Source organism: Hyla sarda, chromosome 10, assembly GCF_029499605.1.
Source record: "Hyla sarda isolate aHylSar1 chromosome 10, aHylSar1.hap1, whole genome shotgun sequence".
Lineage (NCBI taxonomy): Eukaryota > Metazoa > Chordata > Amphibia > Anura > Hylidae > Hyla > Hyla sarda.
This window is the reverse complement of record NC_079198.1, coordinates 107419409-107441251: the sequence shown is the minus strand read 5'-3', so window position 1 is coordinate 107441251 and position 21843 is coordinate 107419409. Positions and strand designations below refer to the sequence as shown.

Here is a 21843-nt window from a genome sequence, read left to right as displayed (position 1 = left end):
AATGCTGTGTGTTTTGTAATGCAGGGACAAGTGTTTGATCACTCCAGCTGGTCATCTTAATAGACTGCTGCTGCTGCTAAAGATCACACAGGTGAACTCATTAAACTCATACAGTCATGGACGTAAATTTTGGCACCCCTGAAATTCACCCAAGTATTTCTCACAGAAAAGGATTGCAGTGACATGTGTTTTGCTATACACATGTTTATTCCCTTTGTGTGTATTGGAACTAAACCAAAAAAGGGAGGGAAAAAAGCAAATTGGACATAATGTCACCAAACTCCAAAAATGGTCTGGACAAAATTATTGGCACCCTTAACTGAATATTTGGTTGCACACCCTTTGGAAAAAATAACTGAAATCAGTCACTTCCTATAACCATCAATAAGCTTCTTACACCTCTCAGCCGGAATGTTGGACGACTCTTCCTTTGCAAACTGCTCCAGGTCTCTTATTGGAAGACGCCTTTTCCCAACAGCAATTTTAAGATCTCTCCACAGGTGTTCAATGGGATTTAGATCTGGACTCATTGCTGCCACTTCAGAACTCTCCAGTGCTTTGTTGCCATCCATTTCTGGGTGATTTTTGACGTATGTTTGGGGTCATTGTCCTGCTGGAAGACCCAAGATCTCGGACACAAACCCAGCTTTCTGACACTGGGCTGTACAGTGCGACCCAAAATCCATTGGTAATCCCCAGATTTCATGATGTCTTGCACACATTCAAGGCACCCAGTGCCAGAGGCAGCAAAACAACCCCAAAACATCATTGAACCTCCACCATATTTCACTGTCCTGCGTTCACTATCCTGCGTTGACACCTTTCATCAATTTTTCTCTCCCATCCACTCCCAGGGAGATTAGCTGCAGTGCCATGGGTTGCAAACTTCTTGATAATGTTGCGCACTGTGGACAAAGGCAAATCTAGATCTCTGTAGATGAACTTGTAACCTTGAGATTGTTGATATTTTTCCACAATTTTGGTTCTCTAGTCCTCCGACAGTTCTCTTCTCCTCTTTCTGTTGTCCATGCTTAGTGTGGCACACACAGACACACAATGCAACGACTAAGTGAACTTCTCTCCTTTTTATCTGCTTTCGGGTGTGATTTTTATATTGCCCACACCTGTTACTTGCCACAGGTGAGTTTAAAGGAGCATCACATGCTTGAAACAATCTTATTTTTCCACAATTTTGAAAGGGTGCCAATAATTTAGTCCAGACCATTTTTGGAGTTTGGTGACATCATGTCCAATTTGCTTTTTTCCTCCCTTTTTTATTGTTCCAATACAAACAAAGGGAATAAACATGTGTATAGCAAAACATGTGACAGAAATTCGTAAAATTTCCGTCAGAAATTCCGCTTCTAAAATGTCTAGTGTAGTGAATGGTTTTCCGTTCACAAATTCACACTTCGGAATTTGTGAGGCGGAAAATCCGCTTAGTAAATCCGCTTAGAAATTTCCACCTGAAGAAAGGCGTTGCTCTTTCTTCAGGCGGAATTCCTCGTGGAACACATTGCAGTCTATGGGAGACTGCAGTGTCCGCGAGGTCCTAGCGCCGACTTATTGAGTCGGCGCAGGCGGAACTCAGAATCTCCGGGCGGAAATTTTCTGCCCGGAGATTCCGTAGTCTGAACCTAACCTTACTGCAATCCTTTTCTGTGAGAAATGCTTCATTTTCTAGAAAAATTTCAAGCGTTCCAACATTTACGGCCATGACTGTGTGTGAGTTGGTTTCAGTTCACACTGTGCAGTTTTTGCATTTTCATACTGAATGTACGTTTATTCAGCGAAATATTGCCACAAGGATAAAATAATTTGACCTATATTAACAATTGAGGAGTTTTATGAACATTTGATGTCTTTAGGCTGTGCTTGCAAATGGAATTTTTTATGCATTTTTTCCCCACATATTTACAGCATTTTAGCTTCATTTCCAGTGATTCCAGAGGGGTAAAAATTACTGTTTTTACCATATTTTGCACAATTACGGTACAATATCTCAATTGTTGCAGCAGCAGCAGCAGTATACAGCTAGAGCTGGAAGGGAGGTATATAACTAATATATATCCTGATCCCATAGAGATAGCAGTAGCAATATGCAGATAGAGCTGGAGGTAAAGTATATTTCTACTATATATCCTGATCCTATAGATAAAGCAGCAGCAGCAATATACAGATAGAGCTGTAGTGAAGGTGTATAAGTAGTATATACCCTGAACCCATAGATATATCAGATGGAGCTGGGAGGGGTCTGAGAGCTAGTAGGAGGCTTCTTGTAGGTTATGATGTCATCCTGTTGTCCACAGGAAGTCAGAAACCAGGTCTGACATCCTGTCACTCACATTAAGCACAGATGTTTTTTTTTTTGAGTCAGACTGGTGATCACATGACCATGTTAGAGTAATGAAACGCATAGATGCAGCTGTGCTGGAATGAAACAAATACCTCTGTAGGACTAGTGATGGTGAGTGTTCATGATATGGTCAAACAATAAAGAAATAAATCCGGAGTGCTTCTTTAAGACAGTGTTGTACAATCAGCATGCCTCTAGCTGTTGCAAAACTAAAACTCCCAGAATGCCCGGACAGCCTTTGGATGTCCGGGCATGCTGGGAGTTGTAGTTTTGCACCAGCCGAAGATTTCCACTTGTCTAAATAAACACATATAGGATTCCCATGTGCCAATATTTGACATGCACGTATTATGCCAAGCATACTAGATTGTGGTATTTACTGTAAGTAGCAATAAATATTTTTTTTGTATACTTTGTATCTAGGTATACACAGTCATCACTTTTTCTTCTTTTTAGGTCACTAGAAGTTATAGCAGGATTGGAAAGTAATAGCAGAATATTTACAGTACACGTCCAGGGATTGTTACAATTACAGGTAAGACGCTACCGCAGGCTATCGCAAAATCAGTGAGGTTATATTACCTGCTGCATTCATTCCCTGTCTGCTCCTCTGTTTGGGACATTGCTCAGTATAAGGCAGAATTGTATAAACACATCCCATTCTTACTAAATGTCACAATAAAGATATATGTGTATATGACAGGTAGGTGGTGATGTTGGCTGTAGTGGTTGATCAGGCAGTGACATCACTCAGGGGGTGGGGCTGGAGCTCAGAATCAAGATCTAGCATCACCTTCTGAGACAGAAGAGGATGATGCATTGTCATGAGAGAGAGGGAGGAGCCAGGGGGCTGCTGAGACAACACCACACCTACAATGAAAGGACTTCACAACTTCCTGTCAGGGGTAGATCACGCGAAAGCACACTGAGGCCTGTATAATTTGTGATAGCATTATTTGTAAGTTATATTGAAAGCTAGCATACCCCTTTATAGGGGTTTTCCAGTGAAAAACTATTTTTTTCATATCAACTGGCTCCAGAAAGTTAAAACAGATTTGTAAATTACTTCTATTAAAAAAAATCTTAATCCTACCAGTACTCATCAGCTGCTGAAGTTGAGTTATTCTTTTCTGTCTGACAATAGTGCTCTCTGCTGACACCTGTCTGTCTCAGGAACTGTACAGAGCAGGAGAGGTTTGCTATGTGGATTTGCTGCTACTCTGCTACAGTTCCTGAGACAGACAAAGGTGTCAGCAGAGAGCACTGTGGTCAGACAGAAAAGAATAACGCAACTTCAGCTGATAAGTACTGGTAGGATTAAGATTTTTAACAGAAGTAATTTACAAATCTGTTTAACTTCCTGGAGCCAGTTGATATAAAAAAAAGAATATGTTTTTCACTGGAATACCCCTTTAATTGTCCTCTATAGTTCCATTATGTGTGCAACATACAGCTCTATTACATTGCAGTTTATGGCCACAATTGTTTGCACTATTTAACCCTGTTATTTTTCTATTGCATGGCATTATTATTGGTATTGTTATCATTCAATCATTTAATTTCTTTATGGCTTCATTTATGCAATAAATAGCCTACTCTTAGGGGGACATGTATCATTATTTGTGTATGGTAGAAGCATTTTACCCGTTTTCCCAAATTCTAAATTATGCGCAGAAGCGCTAAATTTATCAATCAAGCGCAATGAGCTTCATAAATTGCGGGTAAATATAGTAATCTCCTCAATCCACTCTTTGGAAACTAGAATCGATGATTTAGAGCATCTTGCTACGTTAAGTCCAAGATGGCTTATGTTTGCGCAAAAAAAAAAAAAACAGCTCTTGCGGCAAAATTTTTGTTGTAAATGAAAAGTACGCAGTTAATAAATTCATGTGTACTATAGATGTCACTCCAAGGTACCCTGATTCAGCCACATCTGGAGGACATGCTCTACCAAAACGTGCCCAAAAAAATGCGCAAAAAAATACACACAAAACAGGGGTAAAATCTTTGATACATGTCCCCCTTAGAGTACATATCAGCATGCCGGCAGAACTACTGTATAAGTAGCGTGCATCTAGACACACCCTGCTTATACTGTTATTCCGCAGAACTGAAAAACACAGCGGCCTTATATATATTTGTTTGTATCAGTTTCTTATGGCATACATAGATCCATAACTAATACCTGGCAGCTACATTAAGATTTCTTATATATATATATATATATATATATATATATATATATAAATGTAGAAAAAGCGCAGCACTCCTCAATAACGTGAAAAAAAGTGGTGATTTATTGGCTCACATAGCAGCAACGTTTCTGTCCTACCATAGGACCATTTTCAAGCTTAGTGACACAACTCAAGTAGGGGGTATATATACCCAAACATATGTGTACAATCAACATCATGATCAATGTAAACAATTAACAAAATAAAGTGCATAAGTGCAAAAAATGCATTGCATTACAGGCAGTGTAAACAGTATCAAAAAGTGTACATTCATATTATATAAAGTGCATTACATAAAATGTGCGGTAGATTAAAAACATGCTTGAAAATCTCATAATACATATAATTGTCTATTAATAACTGCAGCTGATGACAATATTAAATAATGTATACTAATATAGTAGTAAGTGGAGATACCTGTGAGATGCTCCTGAGCATAACAGTATGGCGCCCGCAGCATGGGACGCCGTTCTCGGCGTCTACTATTGCGAGCGACCGAGTTCCGGTCAGGTGAACATGTCACATGACTAACAGCGATCACGTGATGCTGTAGTCATGGAGCCCACAGACGCCTGGACTTACGCCCGTGAGAAGCGTATGAATCAGATGGAGAATGGTCTAGTGTGTGAACAGCGCCCGAGGGATGGCACACAATCAATCCCAATGTATAGAATAATAAGATATTGCACAGAATAGGAGAAATGAAATGAAATGTAAATAGACATGAAATAAATACAAATAAAAACATAATGATAAACGAAAATGTATATAAGAAAATAAAAAATAAAAAATAAAAATAAAAAAATATATAAAAAATAAAAAAATAAAAAATAAAAAAATAAATAATAAAAAATAATAAATACAAATAAAATGAAATGGTAAATGAATCAAAAGATATTGGTACACAAAACCAGTGTAATTCTTTATTATTAATGTTCTCTCCCTTGGGCTAGGGAAGGAGGATAACGGCCATCTACTAGAGACCCTCCCTGGTTTGTAGGGCAACCCCGGATGTGTCCAGAAACCGGGTCACCACCCGAGGATGCCAAAGGTTCATCCAACGAACGCGAGGTTCTGTTAGGAATCCCCGGTTCGCTAGAGTTCCCACTACAGCCAATTTTGGGAGTGTGCTAATATTTAAATAGCACCATAGACTCATGCATATATAATAATATTTTAGGCCAACCTCCAGATGTTAAAATAATGAAAATAAATGATAAATTAAAATATACAAATAAAATGAAAATAAATCATAATTATTTAAAGTATAAAAATGATAAAAAAAATGAAGGAACTAAATACAAAGATAAACAAAATAGAAAAAGGATAGTTGAAACCAAAAGAACTTGTAGTTAGTACATCTGGATTTATTGAGTACCCACTCTGGGTCTTTTCTCTCACTGTTGACCATGTCACCATCTATATATACATCAATATACTTATAAAAGCATGAAAATATTGAATAAAAATTATATGAGCAGTCGCACAGGTGTCTTCCACTTTGAGGTTCTGTAAACTGAAAAAATAATAAGAAAAAAAGAAAAGAAAAGAAAAAGAAAATTAGTAAAAATCAATGATAACAATATATAACAATAATCATATCCATATTCATAATAATGCAGATCTAAATTGTGTCAAAGAAGTCCCAGCTGAAGTTGTATAATTTTATCAACAGATGTAATAGTTGAAAATTGTCAAGAGGTATGAATAGAGTATATGCTCACCATTCTTATTATATTGTATTGAAGTCAACATTAAGACCAGTAGGACGGAGTGTGTTCAACTGATGAATCCACCAGAATTCCCTCTGTTTTAACCTTGCCAACCTATCACCACCCCTGTTGGGCTTGGGAACAGATTCTAGTGCCATAAATTTTAAATCTTTGTCAGTGTGCCCTACTTCAGTGTAGTGCTTTGAAACAGGAAGATCCATCCTGTGCTTACGGATGCTGTATCTATGGTTGTTGATGCGCACCTTGAGACTGCACGTGGTTTGACCCACATAAAGCAGTCCACATGGGCACACCAACGCATAGACCACCCAACCGGAGTCGCACGTCAGGAACTGTCTCAACTGGTATTTTTTCTGTGTTGTGGGGTGGGTAAACTCATTGCCCTTCAACATTGAGGGACAGTTGATACACGTGAGGCAAGGAAAGGATCCTTTTCTTTGGGATCCTAGGAAAGTTTGATGACTAACTTTCTGTGAAGGAACCTCTGTTTTTACTAGTTTGTCTCTTAGGTTATATGATCGTCTATACGACATCAGAGGGTTCGCTCTGAACTCACTGATGTTTTTAAAGCTATCTCGCATTATAGGCCAGTGTTTATTCAAAATATTAGGAATCCTAGTATGTTTAGCTCTAGTCTTGGGTTTCAAAATAGATTCTCTATCTAGCGCTAGTACCTCCTCTTTATGTGCATTAATGATATCATTAGGATAACCCCTTTGTTGGAAATTTCTAGACATAACATTTAGTGTTTCCATTAACTTGGAACTGTCATCCACGATCCTCCTTGCTCTCAGCATCTGGCTGTAGGGCAAGGAGTTAACCATTTTACGCGGATGGCAACTCCGGAAATGGAGCAGAGTATTTTTATCTGTAGGTTTGGAATATAATGTAGTATTTAAATGTTGTCCCATTTTGCAAACCATCACATCAAGAAAGCTCACTTCTTGTTTGGAATAAGTCATAGTCAATTTGATTTTGTCCTCCATATTGTTTAAGAACGCATGAAAAGTATGTAGCTCTTCCTCGGAACTACTCCACAGGAGGAAGACGTATGCAAATCTATATGTTGGTTCATTGGAGGAAGACGTCGTCTATGTGTGCCGCCACTTCAGACATTGTCTGGGGTGGTGGCGTTACATTGACGACGTCTTCCTCCTGTGGAGTGGTTCCGAGGAAGAGCTACATACTTTTCATGAGTTCTTAAACAATATGGAGGACAAAATCAAATTTACTATGACTTATTCCAAACAAGAAGTGAGCTTTCTTGATGTGATGGTTTGCAAAATGGGACAACATTTAAATACTACATTATATTCCAAACCTACAGATAAAAATACTCTGCTCCATTTCCGGAGTTGCCATCCGCGTAAAATGGTTAACTCCTTGCCCTACAGCCAGATGCTGAGAGCAAGGAGGATCGTGGATGACAGTTCCAAGTTAATGGAAACACTAAATGTTATGTCTAGAAATTTCCAACAAAGGGGTTATCCTAATGATATCATTAATGCACATAAAGAGGAGGTACTAGCGCTAGATAGAGAATCTATTTTGAAACCCAAGACTAGAGCTAAACATACTAGGATTCCTTTTATTTCTACCTATTCTGCACATAGTAACCATATCTCTAATATTTTGAATAAACACTGGCCTATTATGCGAGATAGCTTTAAAAACATCAGTGAGTTCAGAGCGAACCCTCTGATGTCGTATAGACGATCATATAACCTAAGAGACAAACTAGTAAAAACAGAGGTTCCTTCACAGAAAGTTAGTCATCAAACTTTCCTAGGATCCCAAAGAAAAGGATCCTTTCCTTGCCTCACGTGTATCAACTGTCCCTCAATGTTGAAGGGCAATGAGTTTACCCACCCCACAACACAGAAAAAATACCAGTTGAGACAGTTCCTGACGTGCGACTCCGGTTGGGTGGTCTATGCGTTGGTGTGCCCATGTGGACTGCTTTATGTGGGTCAAACCACGTGCAGTCTCAAGGTGCGCATCAACAACCATAGATACAGCATCCGTAAGCACAGGATGGATCTTCCTGTTTCAAAGCACTACACTGAAGTAGGGCACACTGACAAAGATTTAAAATTTATGGCACTAGAATCTGTTCCCAAGCCCAACAGGGGTGGTGATAGGTTGGCAAGGTTAAAACAGAGGGAATTCTGGTGGATTCATCAGTTGAACACACTCCGTCCTACTGGTCTTAATGTTGACTTCAATATAATATAATAAGAATGGTGAGCATATACTCTATTCATACCTCTTGACAATTTTCAACTATTACATCTGTTGATAAAATTATACAACTTCAGCTGGGACTTCTTTGACACAATTTAGATCTGCATTATTATAAATATGGATATGATTATTGTTATATATTGTTATCATTGATTTTTACTAATTTTCTTTTTCTTTTCTTTTCTTTTTTTCTTATTATTTTTTCAGTTTACAGAACCTCAAAGTGGAAGACACCTGTGCGACTGCTCATATAATTTTTATTCAATATTTTCATGCTTTTATAAGTATATTGATGTATATATAGATGGTGACATGGTCAACAGTGAGAGAAAAGACCCAGAGTGGGTACTCAATAAATCCAGATGTACTAACTACAAGTTCTTTTGGTTTCAACTATCCTTTTTCTATTTTGTTTATCTTTGTATTTAGTTCCTTCATTTTTTTTAATCATTTTTATACTTTAAATAATTATGATTTATTTTCATTTTATTTGTATATTTTAATTTATCATTTATTTTCATTATTTTAACATCTGGAGGTTGGCCTAAAATATTATTATATATGCATGAGTCTATGGTGCTATTTACATATTAGCACACTCCCAAAATTGGCTGTAGTGGGAACTCTAGCGAACCGGGGATTCCTAACAGAACCTCGCGTTCGTTGGATGAACCTTTGGCATCCTCGGGTGGTGACCCGGTTTCTGGACACATCCGGGGTTGCCCTACAAACCAGGGAGGGTCTCTAATAGATGGCCGTTATCCTCCTTCCCTAGCCCAAGGGAGAGAACATTAATAATAAAGAATTACACTGGTTTTGTGTACCAATATCTTTTGATTTATTTACCATTTCATTTTATTTGTATTTATTATTTTTTATTATTTATTTTTTTATTTTTTATTTTTTTATTTTTTATATATTTTTTTATTTTTATTTTTTATTTTTTATTTTCTTATATACATTTTCGTTTATCATTATATTTTTATTTGTATTTATTTCATGTCTATTTACATTTCATTTCATTTCTCCTATTCTGTGCAATATCTTATTATTCTATACATTGGGATTGATTGTGTGCCATCCCTCGGGCGCTGTTCACACACTAGACCATTCTCCATCTGATTCATACGCTTCTCACGGGCGTAAGTCCAGGCGTCTGTGGGCTCCATGACTACAGCATCACGTGATCGCTGTTAGTCATGTGACATGTTCACCTGACCGGAACTCGGTCGCTCGCAATAGTAGACGCCGAGAACGGCGTCCCATGCTGCGGGCGCCATACTGTTATGCTCAGGAGCATCTCACAGGTATCTCCACTTACTACTATATTAGTATACATTATTTAATATTGTCATCAGCTGCAGTTATTAATAGACAATTATATGTATTATGAGATTTTCAAGCATGTTTTTAATCTACCGCACATTTTATGTAATGCACTTTATATAATATGAATGTACACTTTTTGATACTGTTTACACTGCCTGTAATGCAATGCATTTTTTGCACTTATGCACTTTATTTTGTTAATTGTTTACATTGATCATGATGTTGATTGTACACATATGTTTGGGTATATATACCCCCTACTTGAGTTGTGTCACTAAGCTTGAAAATGGTCCTATGGTAGGACAGAAACGTTGCTGCTATGTGAGCCAATAAATCACCACTTTTTTTCACGTTATTGAGGAGTGCTGCGCTTTTTCTACATTTATACTACATGGACTTTGATCGGGTCTGGGGCGCTGGCACCCGCTGCTGTATTGGATAAGTAGTGCTGCAGATTTTCTTCATTGATATATATATATATATATATATATATATATATATATATATTATTTTTATTTATTTTTTTTCTACCTTTTGGGGAAGTGCCGGTATACATATACATTTTAGTCTTATATATATTTGGATTTCCATAAAAAAAAAAAAAAAAAAAAAAAACAGTGTACACTCAAAAATGGTCCTATTGGCTGGTTCATTGCCTATTAGTGATTAGTGACTACATTCGGTCCATTGACTGCACCTGGCACAGTACGGCGCGGTACACAATGACATACCGTACTGCCGGTATGCTGCCATATATCCCGGATGTAGACTGCTGTGAATGTAGCCTTACCCTGTTCTTTACACACTGCATTGTACTGTTATTTACATACAGTTTGACCCTACTGTTTGTTCACTTTATGCTTCTGTTATTTCTTCTTTATGGTTTATTGTATATGCCGAAATGGTTCTATTCTTCATGCAACACATTTCATTTTTACGTGGCTGCTCTATGGCAGTCTGTGCACTGTAAATCACTATACAGATCCATTATTTATCCGTTCTATGACCTTGTTACATTGTATATTTCTATGCACTATACAGTGATCCCTCAGCTTACAATGGCCTCAACATACAATAGTTTCAACATACAATATTTTTTTCTGGACCATTGTAAGTTAAAACCAGACTCAACATACAATGCTACAGACAGTCCAGATCTGTGAAACGTGTCAATGGCTGGAAGAACCTACCAATCAGAATGGGCATTTTACTGGTAAAACCCCTGTATTCCTGAAGCATATGCACTGAATGGTGTCTGGTAGCGCCCCCTACAGTACAGGGAGGTATTACATGTTCTGTACTCTTTACCTGTATTACTGAAGTGCATGCACTGACTGGTGTCTGGTAGCGCCCCCTACAGTACAGGGAGGTATTACATGTTCTGTACTCTTTACCTGTATTACTGAAGTGCATGCACTGACTGGTGTCTGGTAGCGCCCCCTACAGTACAGGGAGGTATTACATGTTCTGTACATTTTACCTGTACCAGGGTTACCTGCTCCTTTGGACACCAGGTGAGGACGGCTTTATGTTACTTTTTTAGGACATTACGTGTTCTGTACAGGACCCCGAAGAAGCTCCTGTCCTCTACATAGACCAGTGTTTCCCAAGCAGGGTGCCACCAGCTGTTGCAAAACTACAACTCCCAGCATGCCCGGACAGCCTTTGGCTGTCCGGGCATGCTGGGAGTTGTAGTTTTGCCACAGCTGGAGGCTCCCTGCTTGGGAAACACTGAAATAGACAGCGATTACAGCTCCCAGCAGATCTTTCTTACTTTTATATGTAAGGATTTGCTTTATCTCTATTAGTTATCTACTTATTTTTCTTTAATCCTCACTTTTTCCTTTTTTCGGATGACATTTTGGTGGCTTCAGAACCAATTACCAGGTTTCCATAGAGTTCTGGTCTCAACATACAATGGTTTCAACATACAATGGTCGTCCTGGAACCAATTAATATTGTAACTTGAGGGACCACTGTATAGCGCTGCTATCCAGGATTGTGTTTCCACTTCATTTATGACATTTGTAGCCCCTGTTATTTATGCTGCATGCCTTTAGTACACGGACACGGGTCTGCATAGGGTTTTTATACAAGATATATATACATTGGCAGCTGATATATAATACAGCTCCTGAACACATGGAGTGTAATATATACTCTTTCGAAATGTTTTCTTCTAAAACCAAGATGCTTAGCTTACATATCAGACGTGGCTTGTGTGCCAGGGTCACCGCTCCATCTCAGTTGGACCCATGAAATATGGTGGAGTCAGTTCATTACATATGGTTTTTAGGATTCTGCGTTCCCTATTTTTTATATATATAAATATATATATATATATATATATATATATATATATATATATATATATTAATCTCCAGCTGTAGTTGTATTCATTTACTTGCTATTAACTATGTAGAGAAAGATTGTAATGTTCAGGACCCCTACTCTTTGGAAGGTCAGACCCCCCCTGTACATTAAAATGAATTATAGCTTAATCAGCCGTAGCTCCCGTTGACTTTAGGACCAGAGCGTAGCCATAACAGACAGTAAAATAGGCCATAAAAGTTGATGAATAACCCCTTTATTATCGTAAACTGTCCATTCAATTATGACTGCTGGAAGGTAGCAATATATAGCGTTCTCAGCTTTCATTGTAAGTCTAAGGCACTTTGTGGAATTACACTACTTTTCCCGAAATGCCATTCACTTTAGTATTTTGTTATTGCGAGTGCCCCGCAAGGCTGATCTATAAAGAGGATTCCTCCAGCCGGTGTTTATTTGAATCTTTTCGTTTCATTGAAAACCTTGGAATCATAAAATTCTGCAGAGCCGTTCCTTTCTTCGGTTACTTTTCTGGAACATTTGGAGTTGTCTCCATGAGACAGCTAAAACTTACAGTTATTGTTTTTGGACGGCCTTAGACATCATCCGGCGAGCCATTAGAAAACTCATCGTGACATTTGTTATTCTTATGGAGGAACATCTTTAAAACCTTGAGTTGCTTCTTTGCTTTCGCTTCAAGGAATTGGACGGGGAACTATTTTCTTTACGACAGTTTATAAAGGCCGTGAACCATGTAAATGGGCCGTATGCAAATACCAGCACCAGCGCCTTCATTCAATAGTCTGGAGGGAGCTGCGGAGGCAATGAGTGATTTAACCAAACACATTTAGATGTATATATTGGAAAATGCCTTGAAAATGAGCCTGTGAGGAAAATGTTTATTTCAAGCTATGACATCTTGATTCTCAAACAAACGCGCCAGGGAACATTGAACAAACACTGCAGGATAGTGAGCTCTTCATCCGCAGGGTTGTCGGTGTTAGAATTTCCAGTTTTGCCACCCAAGATTAGTACAAAAGAATAGACACTATAGTGAGGCCAGTGGGGACTGAGCGTCTGTACGTCATATAAGTGTTAAAGGGGTACTAAATCCCTAGACATCTTATTCCCTATCCAAAGGATAGGGGATAAGATGTCAGATCGCTGGGGACCCCCGCAATATAGCAAGCAGCACCCACCTGAAACTGCTTCCGGAAGCGCTGGAGGATCTCAGGCTAATTCCTACCGACCACGGGGATGGAAGATCATAATGTCACGACTCCGCCCCCGTGTGATGTCATGCCCTGCCCCCTCAATACAAGTCTATGGGAGGGGACGTGACAGCCGTCACGCCCCCTCCCATAGACTTGCATTGAGGGGGCGGTGCGTGACGTCGCACGGGGGCGGAGTTGTGACGTCACAAACCTTCCGTCCCCGTGGTCGGTAGGAATTAGCCTGAGATCCTCCAGCGCTTCTGGAAGCAGTTACAGGTGGGTGCTGCTTGTTACAGGTGGGTGCTGCTTGTTACAGGTGGGTGCTGCTTGTTACAGGTGGGTGCTGCTTGGTCCCAGCGGCGGGACCCAAAGGATAGGGGATAAGATGTCTAGGGGCGGAGTACCCTTTTTAAAGGAGGTATGCGGTTAATAAAAACGTATCTCCTATGCACAGGAAAGGATCAAAGGCGAATGACCAGGGAGTCAGGAGTTTGTCTGGCGCAGAGAGGAAACATCAGACAGCCAAGTAAAATCAATGGATTTATTAGATGCAACGCGTTTCGCTGCGCATGCGCAGCTTCATCAGGGCACAGGAAAGGGGAAAATGTCTGATTGCAGGTATGACTGGTGGGACCACCCGCAAACTCCAAAACAGGGCCCATCTCTTATCACTGAGTGCTGGAGAACTGGTCTCTGCAGTGACGGCCCGCTCAGTAAATCACTGTCTGAGGTGGGAAATTGCTGTGGCTGGTGATTGGCTGAGCAGGCCGTCACTCCCGAGACCAGTTCACCTTGGAAGGTGGGGACCACCTCAGTGGAGAGAGTCAGGGTTGTTCTGGAAATTTGGGGGATCCCAGTGGTTGGACCTTCCCCCACAATCAGACACATTCCCTTTCCTGTGGATAGGGAATACCTTTATATTAACGGACAACCCCTTTAACACTAATATCCTTTGTCTTTCTGTGGATAGGGGGTGCATTTTTATAAACTGGATAATCCCTTTACTACCTGTTAAAAAAGGCAAGAGCTTGAGGCACAGCTTGAAGTTCCTAGGACTCAATTTACAACATTGGTGGGTGTCTGCTGTTGTGACCCCTCAGGCTTTAAGGGGTACTCCCATGGAAAACTTTTTTTTTTTTTTAAATCAACTGGTAACAGAAAGTTAAACAGATTTGTAAATTACTTCTATTAAAAAAATCTTAATCATTCCAATGCATTTTAGGGGCTGTATACTACAGAGGAAATGCTTTACTTTTTGGTTTTCTCTGATGTCACGACCACAGTGCTCTCTGCTGACCTCTGCTGTCCATTTTAGGAACTGTCCAGAGCAGTATATGTTTGCTATGGGGATTTTCTCCTGCTCTGGACAGTTCCTGAAATGGACAGCAGAGGTCAGCAGAGAGCACTGTGGCCGTGACATCAGAGAAATCCAAAAAGAAAAGAATTTCCTCTGTAGTATATAGCCCCTAAAAAGTACTGGAAGGATTAAGATTTTTTAATAGAAGTAATTTACAAATCTGTTTAACTTTCTGGCACCAGTTGATTTAAAAAAAAATAAAAAAAGTTTTCCACGGGAGTACCCCTTTAAGACCCCAGCCCAACTTCTATAGCTATGTCCTGTTACAGCCCGAGACAGCAGGGACTGGCCACTATGTGAAAGGAGGGAGAGATGAATAGGCCATGCTGAGCCAAGACATGCCTCCGGAAGAAGCACTACAAAAGAAAGTTTCTAAAATTGGAAATCTAACTGTTGAGAGCTGGAATCTACCTTATTTTTTGCCCTATAGGACGCACCGGCGTATAGGACGCACCCAATTTATAGGTGCAAAATCTAAAAAAATTACGATTTTGAACCCAATAATGGTCTTCAACCAGCGGACCTCCAGATGTTGCAAAACTACAACTCCCAGCATGCCCGGACAGCCGTTGGCTGTCCGGGCATGCTGGGAGTTGTAGTTTTGCAACATCTGGAGGTCCGCAGATTGAAGACCACTGCATAGGAGGTAATACTCACGTGTCCCCGCCGCTCTGGACCCGTCACCGCTGCCCTGGATGTCGCTCCATCGTTGTCACTGTGTCCCCCTCGCTCTGGAACGTCTCTGCTGCCGGCCGGGTATCCTCGCTCTCCGTCGCCACCATCATGTCGTTACTCACGCCGACGCACGTACGCGACGACATGATGACGAGGAAGGAGAGCGCCGGCCATACAGGGGATCCCTGAACGGAGAAGACACCGAGGAGGCAGGTAAGGTCCCTCCCGGTGTCCTGTAAGCACTAACCCGGCTATTCAGTCGGGCTGTTCGGGACCGCCATGGTGAAATCGCTGCGGTCCCGAAACAGCCCGACTGAGCAGCCGGGTTAGTGTCATTTTCCCTTCAGATGCGGCGGTCAGCTTTGATCACCGCGTCTGAAGGGTTAATACAGGGCATCACCGCGATTGGTCATGTTCTGTATTAGCCGCGGGTCCCGGCCGTTGATGGCCGCAGGGACCGCCGCGATAGGGGTGTATTCGCCGTATAAGACACACCAACTTTTTCCCCCCAGTTTTGGGGAAGAAAAAGTGCGTCTTATACGGCAAAAAATACGGTAATTGTTGTGTTCAATGGAGGGATGGGAGGAATTATCAGGGGTTTTACCCTGGTTTTGTGAGGTAAATTTGTCGGACAGTTTGTCTCAGATGCTGTTTACTTTTCATTGCGACTTTTGCTTTAGAAGAATTTTCACACAAGAAGTTGCAGAGAAAGCAGTGGAGTAAGAAATGTGATCTGCACCTTGTAATACATTCCCTGTGTTCGCGCATTGTAAAATGAAAACAAGTAGGTAAAATAGGAATAAAAATCTGCAGTTTTTCAAATCTAATGTGTTCTATGAAAGTCTATGGAAAAGGTGCCCTCAGTGCACATATTGGCCCTGATTTACTAAAATCCGAGTGTTCTTTCTGGAGTGCTTTAGATTTCACTCCTCTTTTTTTGGGAGCTGATTTACAAATGTGTCGCACGAGTCGGTTCATTTTCTGTCGCACAGGTTTTTTTGTGTTGCACAGGAAAATGTGTTGCGCATACTCATCAATAGCATGTGCCAAAACCAAACAAGCAAGATTTAACGAGAATTAAGCAACAAAATAGAACTAAATTTTTTTATGGACTTAGACCATCTAATAGAGGAGTTTGAAATCCTTGTGTAGAACTGTAAAACAAAGAAGAAGAAAAAAAAAAAAAGAAAATAGTTTATAGTCACTCGCTTTTGGTAGTTTTTACACATCCCCTTGGCTGTCAGTTTTTCAGCAAACAGAATTCAAAAATTTACAAAGTGTTTTCCAACTAACTCGGAGTGTTTTTAGCATTTTGTCGGGACCACGCCCCTTTTACCAAAAACCACACCCATTTTCTCGGTTCAAAAAAATTACTCTGAGTGTTTGCAAAACTGTTGGTTTTGAGGTGTAAATTTTGGTCGCACATTTGGTCGCACGCTCGTTGTGACAGAAATTTAGGTGCACAAACCAATAAAAACAGTCGGGAAGCCTCTGGTAAATGAGGGCCATTGTGTGAAGAAACATTATGGACGTTTTTAACCCCTTAAGGACACAGGGCATACCTGTACGCCCTGAGTCCGCTCCCTTTCTATAACGCGGGGCCACAGCGGCGTCCGAAAAAGCTGTAGGACAGCAGGAGGGTCCCCTTACCTGCCTCCTCGCTGTCCGATCGCCGAATGACTGCTCAGTGCCTGAAATCCAGGCATGAACAATCAAGCGGCAGAATCATCGGGAGCTATAACATTGCAAAAAAAGTGGGAAAAAAAGTGAAAGATAAAGATCATTTAACCCCTTCCCTGATAAAAGTTTGAATCACCCCACTTTTCCCATTTAAAAAAAAAAGTGTAAATAAAAATAAACATATGTGCTATCATTGCGTATGGAAATGTTCGAATTATAAAAATATATCGTTAATTAAACTGCATGGTCAATGGAGTACCCGCAAAAAAATTCAAAAGTCCAAAATAGCGTATTTTTGGTCCCTTTTTATATCATGAAAAAATGTAGAAAAAGCAATCAAAAAGTCAGATCAATACAAAAATGGTAGCGATAAAAACTTCAGATCACGGCGCAAAAGATGAGCCCTCATACCGCCCTGTATGCGGAAAATTTTTATTAAAGGACAACTGTAGTGGAACACTTTTATATATTCCCGGGCCTCAAAAATAAACAAAATAAACTTATACATACCTTCCTATGAGCCCCCGTTGGTCCGGCACAGGCCTCACGATCCGGCAGTGCTGACCTCATTCCACTTACTGGGGACGGGGACGCCGCAGAGCCGTCGGAGTTTCACCAGCCGCAGCGATGTCCCGCCCCGGCTGTGATAGGCTGAGCCCACTGTCATGTAAGGAGCTCTGGCCAGCTTCTTATATGACAGTCGGCTCAGCCTATCACAGGCCAGGGCGGGACATCGCTGCAGCCGGTGATACGCCGACGGCTCTGCGGCGTCCCCAGGAAGTGGAATGAGGTAAGCACTGCCGGACCGTGAGGCCTGTGCCGGACCAACGGGGGCTCGTAGGAAGGTATGTATGAGTTTATTTTGTTTATTTTTGAGACCAGGGCACGGGAATATATAAAAGTGTTCCACTACAGTTGTCCTTTAAGTTATAGTGGTCAGAAGATGACAATTTTAAACGTATACATTTTCCTGCATGTAGTTAGGATTTTTTCCAGAAGTACGACAAAATCAAAGCTGTATAAGTAGGGTATCATTTTAATCGTATGGACCTACAGAATAAAGAGAAGGGTTCATTTGTACTGAAAAATGTACTGCGTAGAAACAGAAGTCCCCAAAAGGTACAAAATGGTGTTTTTTTCTTCAATTTTGTCGCACAATGATTTTTTTTCCGTTTCGTCATAGTTTTTTTGGGTAAAATTACTGATATCATTACAAATAGAATTGGTTGCGCAAAAAATAAGCTATCATATGGATTTTTAGGTGCAAAATTGAAAGAGTTATGATTTGTTAAAGGTAAGGAGGAAAAAAATGGAAGTGGAAAAAACCCCTGGTCCTTAAGGGGTTGAACAAAGTGTCTGCACTGACAGACGTTTTTTTATTTTATACTTTTTAATGGAAAAAGTTACGTTTTTAAAAGAACTGCTACTTTTTATACCTATTTTAGAATGTGTGAACCCAGCCTCAAAGGGGTATTCCAGTAATTGTTTTTATTTGACTATTCTTCAAGGGCTGTAAAGTTTGTGTAATTCATAATATAGTGTATGTACCTGTGTGTGATGGTGGTCTTGCGGATTCCTATGTAAATTTAGCCCCAATTAAAAAATTTTATAGCATACAAAATGAGTGTTGCCTCAGGTTTTCCCAGGTTGCAGTGAGGCCGAGACATTACATCACTATTCAGGTGTTCAGAGGCAGCCTGTCTGCTTCAATGGGTGGAGCGACTGCTGGGTGGGGGGGGGGGGGGGAATCATTCTGAAAAGTGTTGTAGTTTTGCAACAGCTGGAGGCACCCTGGTTAGAAAACACTGGTCTATTGGATTGAATGCAGCACAGGTGTGTTTCAATGGGTGGGGTGGGTGATGTGTGGGAGGGAGAAAAGTGATCTCACACTTACAAGCAAGGAATAATGAGACTTTGAGGGAGGGAACTCCAACAGGAAATAGCCAGTTTACAAAAATAGCCTCACCTTTATGGTAATCTCATAACATAGCCATTTAGCTCCAGGAGAAGCACAGATCCATCCTAAGCATGTCCATTACTGTCTGGCAGGTAAGTACTAAAAACACCTTATAGTGGATAACCCCTTAAATATCCACCCCTAATTTTCCTGGGCTGTTATTTTAATCCATGTTACATCCATTTTTTTTCCCCAAAAACTAGAATGGATCTCATTGGTAAAAAGTAGGAAAACCAAAAAAAGAAAAGGCCTTCCTACTTTCTGTGCAATCCTCTTCAATTTTAGGCAATACATTAATGGCTGCAGTTTGGGATTAGACATGAATAGAGGGGCATGATATGACATCATGAGGGGACGTGGTATGACATTACATCTCCCGCCACGGGACCGGGACCCATAGCTAATACGGGACACCACTGATTGGGTTGATGTCCGGTGTTAACCCTTTAGATACCGCGATCAAAGTTGATTGCGACATGTAAAAGCAGTAAATCCCGTTCCCAGCTAGCTCAGTTGGCTGATCGGAACTGCTGCGGCGAAACCGTGGTATTCCGATCAGCCGAGAGGACAGCGGGAGGTCTCTTACCTTCCTCCCTGCTGTGCAATCAGTGCTCCAGCCTTGCAGTCAGCTATGCCAGGCTGAAGTAATGGAGCACCGATAACACTGATCAGTGCTCTCCTATGGAGAAGCACTGATCAGTGTATGCAATCTAAAGATTGCATGCAAAAAATAATAATATAAAAAGTAATAAATATGAATTAACCCCTTCCCTAATAAAAGTAAAAAAAAAATCTTTTCAAAAAAATTTAATAGACATGTGTGGTATTATAATGTAAAGTGGACTGAAAATACATCACATGAAATCTGGTCTGGATAAGGGTGGGGGGGGGGGTCTTCTCACAGATCTGGTCTTTTGAAGAGGTTTGACTTATAATATAGTATATACAATAGGTATAAATGTATATACTCATACACTTATTTATTTTTGTCTTCACAGAGTGGTCAATACACGTCTATATTTATCGACAATGGTGCAGGCGCGCCGATCACAGTCCAGAATGGCTCTGATTTTATGGGCATTTTTATGGGACTGTAAAACTGATAAATCCCAAGGCATCAACTCCCGATTATCATTAACCCTAAGACATGACATATTCATTCACTCACCTGCAATGGAAGAAGCTTTCACAGTATCTGTTCCCTGGGACCATCTCTTGTGTTACTGCTTGGTAACTGCAACGCAAGGAGGAAACGTAGTGACCCCCCCCCACTGCTTGTTACATCTCCTTCTGAACCTTACGTCGACATAAAAGCCAGCAATTGCTTTAAATAGCTCTGTTATACAACATATTGTAGCCCCCGCAGTCAAGGGAAGGGCTAACATTTACATGTGGGACTATGTAAAAAAAAAATAGTTATACTTAGGAGAACTTGTCCTTTCGTCATTGATTGTTGTTCGGTATATGTTATAAGAAGATGAAGTAACCAAGAATGCCTAGAATGGACGCAATCTATGAGAGAAACCCAGAACTATGCAAAAATATTCATAACTGATTTAAAGGGATTTATAGCAGAACGCTGCTGATTTTGGGGGACTGACGGCGTTCTTTGTGTCATGTGACATGAACGGATAGAGACTTGTCTCCAGTTATAAGCAATGACACTTGTATTGATTTCTATATTATTAAGTATTGCTTACATGTCTGTAATTTAATAAACAAAACTGTCACGTTATTCTATAACAATAATATAAAATTACTTTTTTGTGTTTTCTTTTTTGATCATTTATAGTTTATTTGTCAACAGAATATTTGGTAAATCCTCTACAGTCTGGTCGTCTAGTGGCTGGTGGTTTTGTCATTTGCTGGTATCTCTGTGTCAGTGGGTGTTATACAACCCTTGTGTATTTCAGATACACATTTGTTGACTATGGATTTAAAGGGAACCAATCATAAGATTTTGCCATCTATAGCGATTGGCAAAGAATTATCTATGGTAAAATTTAGCATTTTCCCCCCAGGGATGGTAAAGATGTGAAGTTATAAAGTGCCTCCCCCCCCCCCCCCCCCCCAGCCACTCTGAGAGTAGACTTCTGGGCAGGGACTTATACTTACCAGCACCCGTTGCTCCAGCTGTAGTGATGCCACCTTGGCTTGATTGATGGCTCGTGTCAAAGCTCTGCTCTCTCTGCTTAGGAAGCAGATCTATGACACGAGCCGTCAATCAAGCAGACACGGCAGGGCGACGGGTGCTGTTGAGTATAAGTCCCCGCCCAGAGGTCTACTTGAGGGGTGGCCGGGGGGGGGGGGGGCGGTTCGACGACGACATTCCCCATGGATGGTGAGGGTACAGATGTTACCATATATATATAATGCGTTGCCAAGCGTTATTTATGGTAAAATCTGATGATTGGTTCCCTTTAAGCAATTTCTTGACAGAAAAACAGGTAAATCAGAATAAAATGAAAATGGATTTGGATTATAGGCACAATGTTGAGAATGAATTTTGGACCATTTCTCCTTGCAACTGTGTTTCTGTAGATCAATGACTTTAGTATACCATGTGGTCACAGCCCTAGTTAGGTCATGCCCCAGCATCTGGATAGGGTTAAGACCATCCATCCCAAAATACAATTCATCTTCTTTTGGAACCACACTTTCCCTTATTTACTCCTGCCCTTTGGGTACTTGTCTTGCTCCAACGACCATCGATGATTCAATTTGAGGTCATACACT

At 40.5% G+C, this 21843-nt stretch overlaps 1 protein-coding gene across 10 annotated transcripts in view; it reads left to right on the top strand.

The window, feature by feature from the left end:
* The window catches only part of C1QTNF12 (C1q and TNF related 12), a 126402-nt gene extending 105554 nt beyond the window's left edge, over positions 1–20848 (top strand). For all 10 annotated transcript variants that reach the window (XM_056543083.1, XM_056543073.1, XM_056543079.1 and 7 more), the window contains 2 exons: positions 2813–2891; positions 20106–20848. In XM_056543083.1, the coding sequence (XP_056399058.1) occupies positions 2813–2891; positions 20106–20204 (178 nt within the window). In that variant the 3' untranslated portion in view covers positions 20205–20848. The remainder of the gene's footprint in view (positions 1–2812; positions 2892–20105) is intronic.
* The last annotated feature ends 995 nt before the right edge of the window (positions 20849–21843 follow it).